The sequence below is a fragment of the Nansenia antarctica genome (assembly GCF_963989245.1).
Source record: "Nansenia antarctica genome assembly, chromosome: 5".
Classification (NCBI taxonomy): Eukaryota; Metazoa; Chordata; class Actinopteri; order Argentiniformes; family Microstomatidae; genus Nansenia; species Nansenia antarctica.
In genome coordinates this window covers 7,600,733-7,617,802 of record NC_137690.1, presented here as the reverse complement: position 1 = coordinate 7,617,802, position 17,070 = coordinate 7,600,733, and the positions used below count along the sequence as shown (strand labels likewise).

Here is a 17,070-nt window from a genome sequence, read left to right as displayed (position 1 = left end):
TTCTCTTCTCTGTCTTTTCTCTCTCACAACTTTAACCCTAACCCTCTCTTCCCCTCTCTCTCTCTCTCTCTCTCTTTTCTTTCTTCTGCCTACCCGTTCACCTCTCCGACACCCTCTGTCTCTCTGTCGAACTTCTTTTTCTCCCCTTTTTCCTCTTTTTGTTCATGCGGCTGACAGTTCTTGGTGGTCTTCCTCTCTGCCCCCCCCCCTCTCTCTCTCTTTCTCTCTCTTCTCTCTTTCTCTCTCTCTCTCTCTCTCTCTCTCTCTCTCTCTCTCTCTGTGTGTCTGTGTCTCAGCCCTGAAACACCAGCCTCCTCTGAGAAACTCTTTATTAAAGCTCTCCAGGGTTTTTCGCTCGGGCAGATTGGGATTGATGGCTGCAGCGCCAGCTCCAGCTAGCGCCGTCGCTACCGTCTGTGGTATTAATAGCTGGGAGCTGCTAGCCTGAAGGCGCTAGCCTGGAGCGCTGAGGCGGGAGAGGAGCCGCTAGCCACTAATCACTGCACACACACACCGAGCCCGTCCTATGCTTTCTACCTCCACCAGCCTCTCCTAACAGACACACATACAGTATACCCCCCCTCCCCCCCACACCCACCAAAATGATTTTTCCTGTAACACCCCCCCTTTATGATCTCCCATGTCCTATGGGAGGGAGGTAAGAGGCTATCTGTTAGGAAGGGTGTGGGCTGCAGTCAGGCAGATGAGACTAAGGGTGATTAATGCTCTCCTACCCAGTGCATCTGTCTGTTGTGTTCAAACCTTTTGTGTTCCATTTACATGTAAAGTAAAGCAAGGTTGGACTTTTATCCTAAATCAGATTCATTAGTGTTCCCAGTGAGCGGAGCCAAAGAGGTTCTCTTCCTCTGGGGGACGGGGACGGGGGGGGGGGGGGGGGGGGCAGGGGGAGATGCACACTCAGCAGAAAAGTTTAGGGAATCCCCCTGAAGTGGTTCCATTTGGTTGATGATGGCCGGTCTTCCTCTGACTTCCTCATTTGGCCCATTTGTTGGGTGTGAGTGGGTGCGTGTTTGAGTGCATGTGCATGTGTGTGTGTGTGTGTGTGTGTGTGTGTGTGTGTGTGGAGGGATGCATCTAAGCTGGTCCCCCTGCGGCCCTCCGTGTTGTGAATCACCATTCGGTTCCACAGCTCAAGTGTTCTCAGGCAGGAAGTGGTTGGAAGGAGAGTGGGAGGAGAAGCTGAGGGATGAGAGGATGACAGAAGAAAGAAAGCAAGATTGAAAAGTTCGAAGAAGCTAGTAGAGGAGAGACACGGAAAAAAGGTTGAGAGAGGGGAGATGCACACTCGGCAGAAAAGTTTAGGGAATCCCTGAAGTGGTTCCATTTGGTTGATGATGATGATTCCTCATTTGGCCCATTTGTTGGGTGTGAGTGGGTGTGTGTTTGAGTGCATGTGCATGTCTGTGTGTGTGTGTGTGTGTGTGTGTGTGTGTGTGTGTGTGTGTGGAGGGGTGCTTCTAAGCTGGTCCCCCTGCAGCCCTCCGTGTTGTGAATCACCAGGATTCACTCGCCAGGAAGTGGTTGGAAGGAGAGTGGGAGGAGAAGCTGAGGGATGAGGATGAGAGGATGACAAAAGAAAGAAAGCATGATTGGAAAGTTCGAAGAAGCTAGTAGAGGAGAGACATGGAAAAAAGGTTGAGAGAGGAGACATGGAAAGCGAAATAATAATAATAATAATAGCCTAATAATCGAAATAATAAGATAAATATAAATAAAATATATTTTATATTCTTCTTATTATAAATGTACTATTATATTTATTATAAATACCTTGCTTTACTTTACATGTAAATGGAACACAAAAGGTTTTCTCAGTGGACAGATGAACTGGCTAGGAGAGCATTAATCACCCTTAGTCTCATCTGCCTGACTGCAGCCCACACCCTTCCTAACAGATAGCCTCTTACCTCCCTCCCATAGGACACGGGAGAGCATAAAGGGGGGTGTTACAGGAAAAAGTCACATTTTGGTGGGTGTGTGTGTGTAAAAATAAATATAATACAAATCAAAAGAAGAAGGGAGAGAGGAGAATGTGGAGAAGTAGAGTGGAGGACAGAGAGAGAGAGAGAGTGTAATGTAAGGAACTGTAGGGGTAGACTAGGGGTTGTTCTCCATTAGCTGGACTGTACACTCACTAAGCACTTTATTTGGAACACTATACTAATACTGGGTAAGGCCTCCCTTTATTAGGAACACTAATACTGGGTAGAGCCTCCCTTTAATAGGAACACTATACTAATACTGGGTAGGGCCTCCCTTTAATAGGAACACTATACTAATACTGGGTAGGGCCTCCCTTTAATAGGAACACTATACTAATACTGGGTAGGGCCTCCCTTTAATAGGAACACTATACTAATACTGGGTAGGGCCTCCCTTTAATAGGAACACTATACTAATACTGGGTAGGGACTGGGAAGGCCACTGAAGAACACTGAACTCAATATTATGTCCATGAAACCAGTTTGAGCCGACCGTTGCTTTGTGACAGGGATGGTGCATTATCATGCTGGAAGTAGCCATTAGAAGATGGGTACCTTGGGGCCATGAAGGGATGCAACAAGACTCAAATAGGCTGTGGAAAAATGGCATTCGAGCGATGATTGATTTGGTATTAACGAGCCCAAAGTGAAGAAAAGAAGAAAGAAGAGACCCCACACCATTACACCACTTCCTCCCAGCTTGGAAGGTGTACAGGTGTGCCTAATAAAGTGTTCTGTGAGTGTCCGTGTATCGGGCTCCGGGGACAGCTGAGTGCTCAACCGATCCGACTGAGTGCATCACCCTGACTACTACATCACAGCACACAATCCCACAGGATCACACACTGGATCAGTGACTGCTTTTACCTTGTCCGTGGGTGTGCGTGCGTGCGGGGATGCCTGCGAGAGAAAGAAGAGACACTGTGTGTGTGTGTGTGTGTGTGTGTGTGTCTGTCTGTGTGTGTGTGCGTGCGTGTGCGGGGATGCCTGTGAGAGAAAGAAGAGACAGTGTGTGTGTCTGTGTGTGTGTGTGTGTGTGTGTGAGAATCTTAAATATGCAGTGGTGGGAGGGTGTGAGTGGATGTGAACATGTTAAGAACCTCCCTCAGCTGATTCTCTGTTGCTACAGTGTGTGTGTATGTGTGTGTGTGTGAAGCGAGCCTCTGTGTGCGAGTGCGTTGTTTGAGGGAGACTGTGTGTGTGTGTGTGTGTGTGTGTGTGTGTGTGTGCGCCTCAGATAGGACAGACGGGCAGCGGCACAGCAGTGGTAGTGTGGAGCTGGCTCTGTGTCTGGATGTTAGCTCTGTCTCTCTCCTCCGTGGGACGAAGCCTGACTGTAGGTACACATACTCTCTCTCTCTCTCTCACACACACACACACACACACACACACTTACTCTGGGCTTTCTCTGTGTGGGAGTTTTGCATGTATTTATGATCATGTAAATGGCTGTTTCTAGGTGGAGATTTTCACTATTATCATTCATTGTTGATTGTTGCTGATAATGTTTCAGTGTTTTACTGGAGTCTGGTTTTAGCATAGAAGCTGATTTAAAGCAGATTTTGATACTGTGGTTTTCAAACAGTTTCTGACAGGTATTGAAGGGATTAGAAATGTCCTGTGTCTGTGTTATTTCAGTTGCATTTACAGCGCAGAGTTTCATATTTTGATATGTTTCAAAAGTCTGTGTTGTGCTTTTATATACTTGGGTGATGTAAATGAACTATATTGAGCTTCTTTCTGCCTCTCTCTCTCTCTCGATTCGTGTTATTTTGTGTGTTTTGCGTGCGTGTTTTGTCTGTGTGTGTGTGTGTGTGTGTGTGTGTGTGTGTGTGTGTATGTGTGTGTGTGTGTGTGTGTGTGTTAATTCTGTGGGCTGGTTGGTGGGTCGTGTCTGGTTTCCAATTGTGTAGAATTTGAGAAGGCTGCTGAGGCTTGCATGACCTGGTGTGTGTGTGTGTGTGTGTGTGTGTGTGTGTGTGTGTGTGTGTGTGTGTGTGTGTGTGAGAGAGAGAGAAAGAGAATATATATTAAAAGACTTGAACAAGGGAATTGAATGTCATTTAAGACAGGTGAGGAAAGAGAACAGGCAGATCTCTCCTCCTCTCTTCCCTCCATCTCCCGTCAGATAGAGAGATGCAATATGACAGTGTAGGAGGAGAGGAGCAGTGGACCGGTGGAGGGAGGGATGGAGGGATGGAGGGATGGAGGGATGGAGGGAGAGCATCCTCAGCATATGCAATAGGCAGCCAGGGACAGGGGCCATTGGGACAGTACCGTGTCACCAGCCCCAACTCCAATACCCAGGCTCTGGGGTGTGTGTGTGTGTGTGTGTGTGTGTGTGTGTGTATATATGTGTGTGTGTGTGTGTGTGTGTGTGTGTGAGTGTGTGAGTGAGTGTGTGTGCGTGTGTGTGTGTGTGTGTGTGTGTGTGTACGTACGTGCGTGTGAGTGTGTGTGTGTGTGTGTGTGTGTGTGTGTGTGTGTGTGTGTGTGTAGGCTCTGGGCTCTATACGTTAGCAGAATTATGCTGATTCCCACTGCGGCCCAGACCTTGTCTCTCTGATGCAGGAGCAGAGGAGATAGCCCTGGTTGGTTATGTCATACAGTCATAGTATGTGTGCATAGTACTAGCCTGGAGCTAAGCAAAGCTAGGGTTGTGGGTTGGATTCCAGCTGGGACTATACAAAAGAAGTATTATACCTACAGCTCTCTCTGTGAGTCATTTAGGATTAAAGCGCCTTCTCGAGGGCACATAGTGTACATTGACGTACACTATACGGGCCTGGAGGAGGAGAGGAGAGGAGAGGAGAGGAGGAAGAAGAAGAAGAATAGAGATGTGTAGGGGGATGGGGGCATCACATGACTGATTGATTAGTTCGGCTTGGGTGGGTTCTCTCCTGGTTGGTCGTTCGTCTTGCGAAGAGCTATAAGGCTAAACGTCTACTGTGTATGCATGTTGTAGATATGCGTATCTAGCTATGTAGATATCTATATTTATATCTATATCTATGTCTGTACTGTACCAAAGACAGACATAGATATAGATATACCGTATATAGATATCTACATAGCTAGATACAGTACGTATATCTACAACATGCATGCACAAAGACGTTTAGCCTTATAGATCTTCGCAATTTTAAAATTGAAAAAATTGATTGTCTTAAAGGGGCAATCTGTGATTGGTACAGTACAATCAATTTTTCCAATTTTAAAATGAATGATATATAGTCATTGATTCTTGAAGAATACGATTTATTTACTGTGTGCCTCTTGAGCCTATTTCAGCTGTCTTAGCTCATCAGAAAATCTAAGCTTGATTTGCTCCATTGTTACGACAGTGTAAAAAAACAAACCTGTGTAGCTTCAAAACATTGTTAAAACGATCATTTTGATCTCATTGATGGTCAGTCTGGACTGATAACTGTGGTGCCCTCTACAGGAAGGGGCGAAGCAGGCTGTACTTCATCTTGTGAAGATCTATAAGACTAAACGTCTACTCTGTATGCATGTTGTAGATATACGTATCTAGCTATGTAGATATCTATATATATATATATATATATATATATATATATATATATATATATATATATATATATATATATATCTATGTCTGTCTTAAAGGGGCAATCTGTGATTGGTGATTGGTACTCAGAACCTTCGAGGTCTGTAGCAGACTGCTGCGCATGTTTCAGGAAACAGTGGTGGCCAGTGGGGTAACGAGTCTGATCTTGGAGGATGAGGTCCAAGATCTGTAACATCCTAGGGAACCCATCCAGCAACCTGCATGAGGAGGTGATCAGCCTTAAAAGCACTTTCAGCGGCCGCCTCGTCCTGCCACGGTGCTCGGAGGAGCGCTTCACACGCTTCACACGCTCCTTCATCCCATCAGCCATCAGGCTGTATAACGCCGCCACCTGTGGTGACTCCTCCTCCTGGCAGCACGGTGGTTCACGAGGCCCACGACGGCCACCTCTAGTGGGCTGTAGAGTACTGTGTTTATGGACTGTAGAGCACTGTGTTTATGGACTATAGAGCATTTATATTCTGACCTCACACTGACTGTAAAATGTTTTAATTCCATTTTTTTTTTATTAATTCATATGCGTAGCTGTATTTCTCTTTTAGTCTGTACCGTACTGGTGTGTCCACTCTATTTATTCCCTATTTCTACTCAATTTATTTCTTATTTTTAATATTATCCATTACGTGTCTTTTTATCCCCCGTACTCTTTTAAATCTTGCTGCTGCTGTGAGAAAGTCATTTCCTCTCTGATAAATTAAAGAACTTTAACTCCAGTCATGGCACCCATACCTCTATCTATGAATTTGAGAGTGATGGCATTTCTCCAGGCCTACTCCTGTCCTTGGCCATTTACCAAAGAAGAGGCGGGGAGATTGCGTCGTTATTGTTTGAAGTCCAGATTGCCCATTTAAGATGATGGCACACAGGATTGCACGTCTAAGTGAATTTGCAAGTGTCTCATCAAACCTCCGTGGAAGAAGTGTACGGTACCTGGTGCATCTAAACGCCTCTGCAGAGATAGAGCAGTGTCGCAGTGCACAATACACTATCTATTTTAGTTTTTACCATCTGAGTTTGATGCAGAGGATTTACACCACCTGTTCTGGTGGATTTGCACCACCTATTCCAGCCTCTCTGTCCTGTAAAAAACAAAAATCTTCCTTGTGAGCGCTCAGTGTATTGTTTTGTACGCTTTGTTAGCCTAACAGCAAAGTGCTTTTTCTGCTTCAGCTGTGTGTGTGTGTGTGTGTGTGTGTGTGTGTGTGTGTGTGTGTGTGTCTGTGTGTGTCTGTGTGTGTGCGCGATTGCGAGTGTGTGTGTGTGTAGGCAGGCTCTGGGCTCTATACGTTGTGCAGAATTATGGCGGCCCAGACCTTGTTTTTCTGCTGCAGCATCATCATTCTAGCATTAACACTCTGTTAGACTTGTACTGACTGCAGGAAGGCTATTTTAAAGAAGCCCACCGCAGGTCAACACAGTGGCAGGCTGGTAGGAAATAGAGCACTGGGTGAGTCAAGCCACCATTCTTCATCACTCAGACAAACAAAATCAGGCAACATGCATAAATGACTAACAAGGCGTATAAAAATAGTGTTTGGAGCGCTCTTTAACAAGCGCTCTTTACCAAGCGCTCTTTAACCCCCCCCAACCAGAGCATTGTGGGGCAGTGGCAGCTGGTGTCTGGGTTAGGACCGTGGAGATGGGAATATTAAACACCCACCCACCTGTGGCCCAGCCCTGTGTCGTATGTAAATAGAGATGCTTGGTCGGTGGCTGCTATCAGGTGTCTGCTGGGAGGGAGGGAGGGAGGGAGGCAGGGTGGGAGGGAGGGAGGGTGGGTGGGTGGGTGGTTGGGAGTCAGGGAGGGAGGGAGGCAGGCAGGGAGGGAGGGAGGGTGGGAGGGAGGGAGGGTGGGAGGGAGGCAGGGTGGGAGGGAGGGAGGGAGGGAGGGTGGGTGGGTGGTTGGGAGTCAGGGAGGGAGGGAGGCAGGCAGGGAGGGAGGGAGGGAGGGTGGGAGGGAGGGAGGGTGGGTGCGAGGGAGAGTGCGAGGGAGGGAGAGAGGGAGGGAGGGAGCAGGCTGCTGCTTGTTCATTCAAATGCTGCTGCTGCTGTGCCACACAGTGCCCCCCCGCCCCCCCGGCCTTCACAACTAAATTCACATTATAATTCAGTCTCTCATTATGCCGTCGGGGCTTGGGGCATGGGGCAGCAGCGTGTTTTGCTGTTCAGTCAGTTTTTCCTTTTACAAAGTCTCTCTCTTTCTCTCTTTCTCCCTCCTCTTCCCTTGTTGAGAGAAACTGTTGAGTAGCTTGGCACAGAGTAAGTCGTGACACAGACAGCAGCTTCTCCCTCATTAAGAGCGGCGCATGCCTTCCTCTGCTACAGGTACCCAACTTCCACACCCCGCACGACAGCCTGGCATCACCCCCAGACTGGCACCAGCCTGGCGCTGAGGGCCACACACCGAGCCACAGGCAGGTGGTGAGGTCCAATAACCCATATTAGTATACAGCAACTTTCAGAAGCTTTGGCCAACATGTCGCTTGGGGGGACAGTGGGACTGGGGGTATGCCAAGGCTGGCGGTAGCTACCGGACCCACGCGATTAAAAGTTTACACATTTTTATGGGGGAGGGTTCTGGTGCCAGGACTGCCGTATGCTAGTCTGACAGGCGTCCCACTGCCGAACACATTACTGCTTCCTTGCACTCAAGCTCACACAGGTCTCTAAAACCTGCGTCCTCTGTATTGCCAACCAAGGCCGGTGGTAGCTATTGGAAGGGGTGGGCTCTTCTCTCTGTCCTTCTTCGTAGGCGGTCGCATTTTTCTCTCTCTCTCTCTCTCTCTCTCTCCACACCACCGTTGTCTTGTCTTGTGTCTGCTTTCTGCTGGAGTTCTGCACTGTTTCTTCGAAACTACAAACTACAAACATGGAATTGATAAGCTGGTTCTCTCAACACAATTGACAACATTTTTTCTACAAAGAACAAGAGACAAGGCGAACCTGTTTTTCAATCATTGTAAAGCGCTTTGAGTTGCATCCGTGTACGAAAGACGCTATATAAATAAAGTTTCACTTCACTTCACTTCACTCAGCCCCCCCCCCCCTAAACGTGTGCCTTGCCCTGGCCGTGGCTATGGGCAGTGGTGGGTTCAGCCCACCCAAACGTGCGTCTTGCCCACCTGGTCAAAAGTTACAGCTTTTTTTTATTTCCCTCCACAATTGATGATATTCCTGGGGCGTGTTTGAATGTTCAATCTCATATTTGTATTTACTGTAGGTCCATATACTATGTCTATCAATTTAGCGCTGCCCATAGCCACCACTGGCCTTGCTGTAGGAGGTAGAAGTAGGAGGATAGGCTCATTGTAGTGCATGACAGAGTCCATTCTTCATTCCATTCCATGCATTACAATGAGCTCCGTCCTGTGATTTCTACCTCCACTGACCACACTCCACCTTCTACAACTTGGGCGAGGTGCTGGCGACGGAGCAGAATACTAAAGGAGAAAGTAAATGGACTGGTAAATGGACTGCACTTATATAGCGCTTTACAACGGCGTCGCATTCACCCATTCACACACACATTCACACACGCCAATGGCGGCAAGCTACCATGCAAGGCGCCGGCCCCGCTCACTGGGAGCAATTTGGGGTTCAGTGTCTTGCCCAAGGACACTTCGACATGTGGCCAGCCGGGGCTCGAGCCGCCGATCTGCCAACCTTGCGATCGTTAGACGGCGGCTCTACCTCCTGCGCCACAGCCGCCCCCCAAAGTAGAAGCCGCACACTCTCGTTCCAGATGCAAAAAGTGTATATTTATCGACAAAGGCTACGGCCAAAAAACGTACACTTTTTGCATCTAGAACGTGAGTGTGCGGCTTCTACTTTATCCTTTAGTACTCTGACAGTCACGCCATCATCCATTCAGGAACAGGAGCTCCTCTCTACTACAACAGCAGCAAACCTCACCAGCCGCAACTCGACTCCTGGAGACATCCCACTGCAGTGGAAAAGCACCCACTCAGGGCTGACAGCTCTGCCCTGCTGCAGATCACAACCGTCTGCGGTAGAGAGTCAGACAGACAGCAAGTGGCTCCTACTGAAACATTGACCATTGTAGGAAAAATTGGGGGGCCGCACCGCACCTGTGTCGTAAGCAAATAGAAGTGATTGAATGGTCGGTGGCTGCTGGCCGGTGTCTTCATGAAGGAACTGGAATTGTCTGGCCTAGTGTCAAAGTGCTATCGTTATTGTTGTGGTAACTGATACACCTGCCGATGAGTGATTTATCATTAATGTATAATTTGGAATCATGGTCGTCTTGATAAGTGAAAGTCAATCATGACTAATGATAGCACTCTAATATATTAGATAATTGCGTGTTGTGTGACTCTTGTTATATTTGGACGGTTCTTGGAGGATGGGAGGCTGAAAGGGAGGGCCAGCTTTGGGACAGTTCTGAACCGGTTCTGGGGACCGTTCTGGGCCAGTTCTGAACCAGTTTCGGGCCAGTTCTGTCCCGCTCTGAGGGGAAAGTTGCTGAGCAGGCTAGTCCCATCACAGCTCGGTACCGTACCGCGCTGTGCTGTGGTGCGTGTGACGGGAGGCTGCGACTGTTCTGGCTCTTGGGCGGGCTGATGGGCTGGTTGTCTGCAGTGTCAGCAACACCTGGCTGTCTCAGGTGACCTTTCTCCTTCTCCATACCGAGAGCTAAGCCCTGGCACTGACAGACCGACAGCCAGAGGGCCAGACACCCTGGCATACTGCCAGTATACTTCAACCACTGTCTCTTCCTCTCAGCCTGCTGTCTATGTCTCTCTCTCTCTCTCTCTGTCTCTCTCACTTCACTCACTATTTCTCTGCTCTCTTTTCCTCTCTTTTATTGTCTTTTATCTCTCCCATGTCCCTCTCTTCCCTCCCTCCTCCCTCTCCTCCCTCCATCCCTCACATTAACAGCTCTTGACTCTGAATTCCATTATGCAGAGTGTCTGTTTGGCTATCAGGAACAGACAGAATAAAGTTGTGTCTGTAGTGAGTATATGTCAGGTAGGAGAGAGGGATGTCTCTACCTCTACCTGATTTCTGATTGCTTCGGGCTCCGCCGGGTCAGTGCGAACTTTCTCCCTCCCTCCTTGCATTCAGCCTCTCTGACGCTCAGCGGTTTTCCGCTCGTCGTGCGCTGGGTAATTGTGCCGACTGTACTTGTACTAGGACACGAACGGGAACAGCACTCTCTGTAATGCCGGAGTTATTACACCCACGCAGAACAAGTATCGAGTCATTTGAAACACAGCGGTACTTCTAAATAAACACTCTCGTGGGTAGGAGATGATGGTAAAGGTTGGTCGTGATGCCTTTTTTCCATCAACCTAATGTCTCTTAATCCAAACCAAACCAGCCATTAAAATCCCTCACAGGGAATCGGTACCGTATGATTGGTCAGAAAAGTTCCTCCAACTTGGCGACCAGATGGCAGTTGTTAATTGAAATCTCAGCATCGCCTTGGGGGCTGGGGGCGCCGACACAGGGTGGAATAACCATCTAGTTACGTACGGCGGCGCCGAGAACTAATCTAATTTAACGGAGCTGATCCTCACAGCATTGCGGCGCCATCATACGGGGCGTTGAAGCTGACTTGAATTGAATTGAATTGGATTGATACTACAGGTGGAACACACCACTTAAGGGGGGTACAACAGCCTCAGGTGGGGAGAATGGTTATTAAGTCCTCAACCCTAATGGAGGGAGATTACACACATCCTCCCCTCTGGTGGACCAGGCATACTAATCCTTTCCATCATAGGATTATACTGTAGAAGGCTGCTTTCCTCCTGGCCATGACTATATATATATATATATATATTATGAATTTAAAAGTTAAAAGAATGGCCCTGCCTTGTCCCGCCTCACTCTACCCCATCCTGTCCCGCCTTGCCCTGTCCCATCCCATCCTGTCCCCATTCCCTCCTCTCCTCTCCTCCTATCCTGTCCTCTCCTCCTCCCCCCCCCCCCCCCCCCCCCCACCATCTCCAACCCCCTCCACCTGTTACAAGTAGACCGGGTAAGTGGGCCAAGCCATAGAAGCCCATCCCAGACATCTGTTGCTCGCCCTCCCCCCCGGTCTAAACAGCTGGCTACGCTGAGGGGAAAGTGAGTTAGAGCTGAGCCTAAGCCCCCCCCCCCCTCCCCACACACACACACACACACACACACACACACACACACACACACACACACTGGGAATAGCTGTTTGACTGTGAAGTAACAGAAATACTACACTGCACAAGAGACTGGATACTGGGAGATTGCGAGTGGTGTGGTGTGGCGCGGTGTTGACCTGGTCTCCGTTGCCGAGGGCGATCAGTAAAGCTCATTATCAAGATTATGGGCTGCCGACTTCATCGCCTCTCGCGTGTGTCCGTGGTCAGATGGAGGAGAGTGTTTTTAGACCATGTATGAAGCTCTCCCACACACATTTTGTCTAAGTAATGAATCATCATCGATCCATCAGTCATTGTGAGACAAAGTAATCTGTGCTAAGACCATGGGCCATTGGCAGTTACAATGCTAGAAGATAGACAGATAAGAAGATTTCTTCTTTTAAATGTTTATTTTTATTTTTTATTTTTTTGGTAGTAGTAGTAGAAGACTGTACAGGGCGGTAGTGAGGATGAGGAGGTCTTTAGGAAACTCAACAGTGACAAGACAGAACTCATTCTCATCGGCACCAAATCCACACTCAATAAAACCGGACCCATCACACTCACCATTGAGGACACAACCATCACCCCCTCCCCCCTGGCTCGCAAACCGTGTCTTCATCCAGGACCCCACCCTCTCATTTGATCCCCACGTCAGCTCCATCATCAAGACCTCCTACTTCCACCTCCGAAACATATATTAGACACTGCCTCCCCCCCCCCCGCTGCTGAATCCCTCATCCACCCCTTCATCTCCTCCCGCCTTGACTATTGCAACTCCCTACTCACCGGCATCACCTCCCGGTCTTCAGATGGTTAAAAATTCAGCCGCCCGCCTCCTCTCAAACACCCGGTCCCGCGACCACATCACTCCTGTCCTCCACTCTCTCCACTGGCTCCTCATTAAAGAACGTATACATTTCAAAGTACTCCTCATCCCATACAAAGCCCTCCATAGCCTGGCCCCCCCCTTACCTGACTGACCTCCTTCTCCCCCATCGCCCTACCCCTACCCTCCGATCCTCATCCACCCTCAAAACTCAAAGGCTTCGGAGACCGTGCTTTTTCACGAGCTGCACCCCGCCTCTGGAACTCTCTCCCTCAACCACTCAGAGACTCACTCTCCACTTTCTTTTAAATCCCACCTCAAAACCTACCTGTTCTCCCATCCATACAACCTTCCCTACCCCTAACCATCTCCCCCAACCCTGCCACCCCCCCCCCCCCCCCCCCTCTGGACATTGCCGTGTTAATTGTTCCCTGTGCCTGTTTGTTAACTCTGCGTTCTATGTGCTCATGTTATCTGTTGCTTGTTGTTGCTGTGTTTTCAGTTTTTCCCCATATTGTCAGCGTCTTTGAGCCCCCGAGGGAAATAAGCTTATGTTCAAGCAATAATAATAATAATAATAATAATAGCCTCCACAATATGACAAAGGTAAACATGCATCTTCACACACCAGTACTTCATAGCTGGCCTAAGGTGAGGGACAGCTGTATGAGACAAATGTGAACAACAGAGTTTTCTATTGTTGTCGATGATGATTTATGGACTCCCATGCCTGGGAGGGACCAATTATAAGTTAGACTTCTGTTAAAATGGAATGGATGGAACAACCTTAACGCTCTCTCTTTATCTTGAACAAGATGAACGGTCTCAGTTATTTCTGCACGCCCTGGGTGTTGAGGTCATCAATTTCGTGCTGGATATGAAATTGGATGAGGTGAATCACTTCCACTATAAAGCGAAAAACTGTAATGAGATTGTACGCGATTGCCTTTTTGTGGTCTGTCTTTTTAAACACGATTAACTGAATGTGTTTTATTCGAATGATCTCATAGTGGACTACAATTCTCCCCTAGAGGGACGGTGCAGGTACAGAGCACTACTCACAATCACTGAATGATAACATCTCACACACACACATACACACACACACACACACACACACACACACACACACACACTTGACCACTACTCACAATCACTGAATGATAATATCACACACACACACACACACACACGCACCTACACACACACACACCTACACACACACACACACACACACACACACACACACACACACACACACACAGACAGAGAGCTCGAGATAAAACAGATAAATGTTTGGCTTCCTAAATTATGTCTAGGGATTTGGAAGGGAAGAGGACATTGCTGTTTATTTTCCCTCTGTGGTGGCAGAGGGCCTCAATTTATTTATCTATCTATCTCTCCGTCTATCTCTCTAACTATGTTTCTCTATCTATCCATCTCTCTGCCTCCCTCTCCCCCTCCCTCTCTCCCTCTCTCCCTCTCTCTCAGCCTCTTCTCACGCAGGGGTGTAAAGTGCTCATTACACATCTGAGTGACGGGTCTGAATGACGGGAGATGATGGCTGCCTCCTCAGGTTAAATGGGTCCTGAGTGTGATGGCCCGTTGGTGTGGGGAAGGGTGTCTCCGTGGGGGGGAATCCTCTGAATTGAAAAGGGAATTACGCTCTTTGCCAGTTCCCACCGTGCACTTACCACAAGCCTCGATCACTACGTGTACCACTCCCCCGCCCAGCCAATCTTCAGACTCTGGCCTGCTTGCCACCCGCCGCACCAACCTGGGAACCCTGCGGGGACCGAGCTCTTAGTGTGGCAGCCCCCACCCTCTGGAGCTCTCTCTCTCTGCGGCGGTCCACAACACCCCCACCCTAGACGCCTTTAAAACAGCCCTCCTGTTTGCCAAGGCCTTCGGCCCCGAGTTCTGTTGTTGTTGCTGCCTGTCTGCTTATCTGATTGTTTTCGTTCTTTTCTGTTTCCCTGTAAAGCGTCCTTGACTCCCCTGAAAGGTGCTATATAAATTCAAGTTATTATAACTAATAATAATAAGACGATAGCCTGTTAAATCCTCACAGTGATCGGTACAGTATGATTGGTCAGAAAAGTTCCTCCAACTTCCAACCAGATGGCAGTTAATTGAACTGGTAATTGGTCATTGAAATCTCAGCATCGCCTTGGGGCTATGTGTACCTCTGCCCCCGTCCAGCCAATAAGACGATAGCCTGTCTTAGTTGATCGTATTTGACGTCAGAGGGGGGCCGTGCCGTTCTCCCTGTAGGAGAGGGCTTGTGTGTGCTCGCTCTTGTTCCTGATGCTTCGGTTTGCTAATACCTTTCCCTGACAACTTCCCCTAACCCTAACCACTCAAAGTGAACCCGAATCAGAACTTTATTGTTCTATCCCATTATACAACAGTTAGTTCCGACCAAGTAATTTGATTGGACAAGAGGCATTCTATGAGTGCCGATATACAGTATAACAGCACTGGGACTTTTGTATGTATCACTCCGCCGCACAGGTGTTCTATTGTTTGTGTTCAGGTTACTAGGCAACCGTCCAGTTGAAGTTCAGTTGCGGCCTCGTACCTACGACCGAATCACAGCCGTGCTGATATTCAGTATAACAGCACTCTCTCTCGTGTGATATTGCTTAATTATAATTAATTAATTAAGAGAAAATGGCAATATACTGTATATACTCTCTATATATACAGTACCAGTCAAAGGTTTGGACACACTTGAACAACTTCAGTTGAAGACAAGAGACAATAGTAGCATAATAATATAAATAATAGATAAGAGAAATAGAGTCAGACATAGAGTATAAATAATATAAATATTAGTTTAAGTTAATGCCTAATGCTGCCTAACTACCACGCAAGTCACATTCGTACCTTCTCAAACACCCTGGGTCGTACTGTAATATTTATTACGAATTTGGTATTCTGCTGTTTGTATGAATTCATACACATAGAGTGTGAGATCCTGTTGGCTGGGCTGATGTTAACAGGTCGCCCCTAGTAGCTAGTGATATCCAGTAAATAAACCATGTGTTGTGCTGTGTTTGCTTTAAGACGGGTCCCATGATGCAGCAACCTTACATGGGTAGAAGAACATACTCCTTATTCTTACTCTGTCCGACTTGTGGTAGATCTTAGTCTTATTTACTTTTTAAGTGTATTTTCCTCCCCACATGACATACAGCGCTGCTGTGGGTCCACAGCTAATGAATAATGAAGGACTATTGATGGCAGGCGGCGTTGGTTGAGTGTGTTAGTCTGGAGTGGTGTATTCTCAGGGGTCGTTTAGCTCGCCTCTTGACGTGTGTTGGACTGGCTGTCATTGACCCACTCTGCACGGCAGATTGATGGCTTTAAGAACATGCACCTCATCGTATTCCTCCTACAGGTTGTATTGGCAACGTCTCCTACCATCCGTCTTTACTCGCTCGTTACCGTAACAACCACCTTGCTTGGGTGTCAGAGAAAACAACCATAATATATGATCATATATTTAGCTTGACGCTTTTATCCAAAGCGACTTACGTTACAGTGAGCGCATACCTTTTGCAATACATTCAGTTCAACCCCACAACCTAGAGGGAAAGGGGATCCAAGCTTTGCCATTGCACAGTAGTACAACGACATGTGTTTATGCTCTAGGCAAGGGAGTCAGAGTCATTGAGGGCGAACCCTGGAGCATTTAGGGGTTCAGTGCCTCGCCCAAGGACACTTCGACATGGTAAATGGACAATGGTAAATGGACTGCACTTATATAGCGCCTTTATCCAAAGCGCTTTACAACGGCCTCTCCTTCACCCGTTCACACACCAATGGCGGCAAGCTACCATGCAAGGCGCCGGGCCGCTCACTGGGAGCAATTTGGGGTTCAGTGTCTTGCCCAAGGACACTTCGACATGTGGCCAGCCAGGGGCTCGAACCGCCGATCTGCCAAACTTGCGATTATTAGACGGCGGCTCTACCTCCTGCACCACAGCCGAGGGATTCAGACCTGCCGCGAGCTGCCGACGTTGAGATTATTAGATGCCGGCTCTACCGGCTGAGCCACAGCCCCCCCCCCCCCCCCCTCCCCCCTCAGCAGTGTTAGCTCCATGCTCTACCAGCTGAGCCACAGAGTCATGGGTGCCTTATGGTTTTAGAGTTCCTAGCGAGGTTATGCTATTGATCTTCCACCTTGTCTCAGCTACGGTGGCCCCCAGGGGCCAGGGTGGGGAGGTGCAGTTTTGTTTCTGCAGCAAAAGTCAAAGAATGTTTTTTGTGGTGGTTGAACTGAGCTCTCGTTCAAGTACCTGACTGAAGGGATTCTGTTTTTAGTTTTTTTGTGATGTGATGGTTGATTGGAACATTCTGTGTGTGTGTGTGTGTGTGTGTGTGTGTGTGTGTGTGTGTGTGTGTGTGTGCTGCTTTGACACTGAATGCTAAACAGTGGAGACGAGAGCCCCAGGCTTGTACTGGTGTGTTTCTACAAGATAATTGTCAAAAGCGTCT

At 48.1% G+C, this 17,070-nt stretch overlaps 2 protein-coding genes across 2 annotated transcripts in view; one reads left to right on the top strand and one right to left on the bottom strand.

Annotated features, from left to right (window-relative positions):
* Window positions 1-3,297: 3,297 nt before the first annotated feature.
* Window positions 3,298-17,070, top strand: part of mctp1a (multiple C2 domains, transmembrane 1a) — a gene marked incomplete at both ends in the record, with an annotated part of 145,802 nt that continues 132,029 nt past the window's right edge. Inside the window, one exon of the mRNA XM_080530635.1 lies at window positions 3,298-3,339. Within this exon, the coding sequence (XP_080386761.1) occupies window positions 3,298-3,339 (42 nt within the window). The remainder of the gene's footprint in view (window positions 3,340-17,070) is intronic.
* The window catches only part of LOC308159087 (butyrophilin subfamily 1 member A1-like), a gene marked incomplete at both ends in the record, with an annotated part of 19,515 nt that continues 16,721 nt past the window's right edge, over window positions 14,277-17,070 (bottom strand). The window contains one exon of the mRNA XM_080532843.1: window positions 14,277-14,344. Coding sequence (XP_080388969.1) covers window positions 14,277-14,344 — 68 coding nt within the window. The remainder of the gene's footprint in view (window positions 14,345-17,070) is intronic.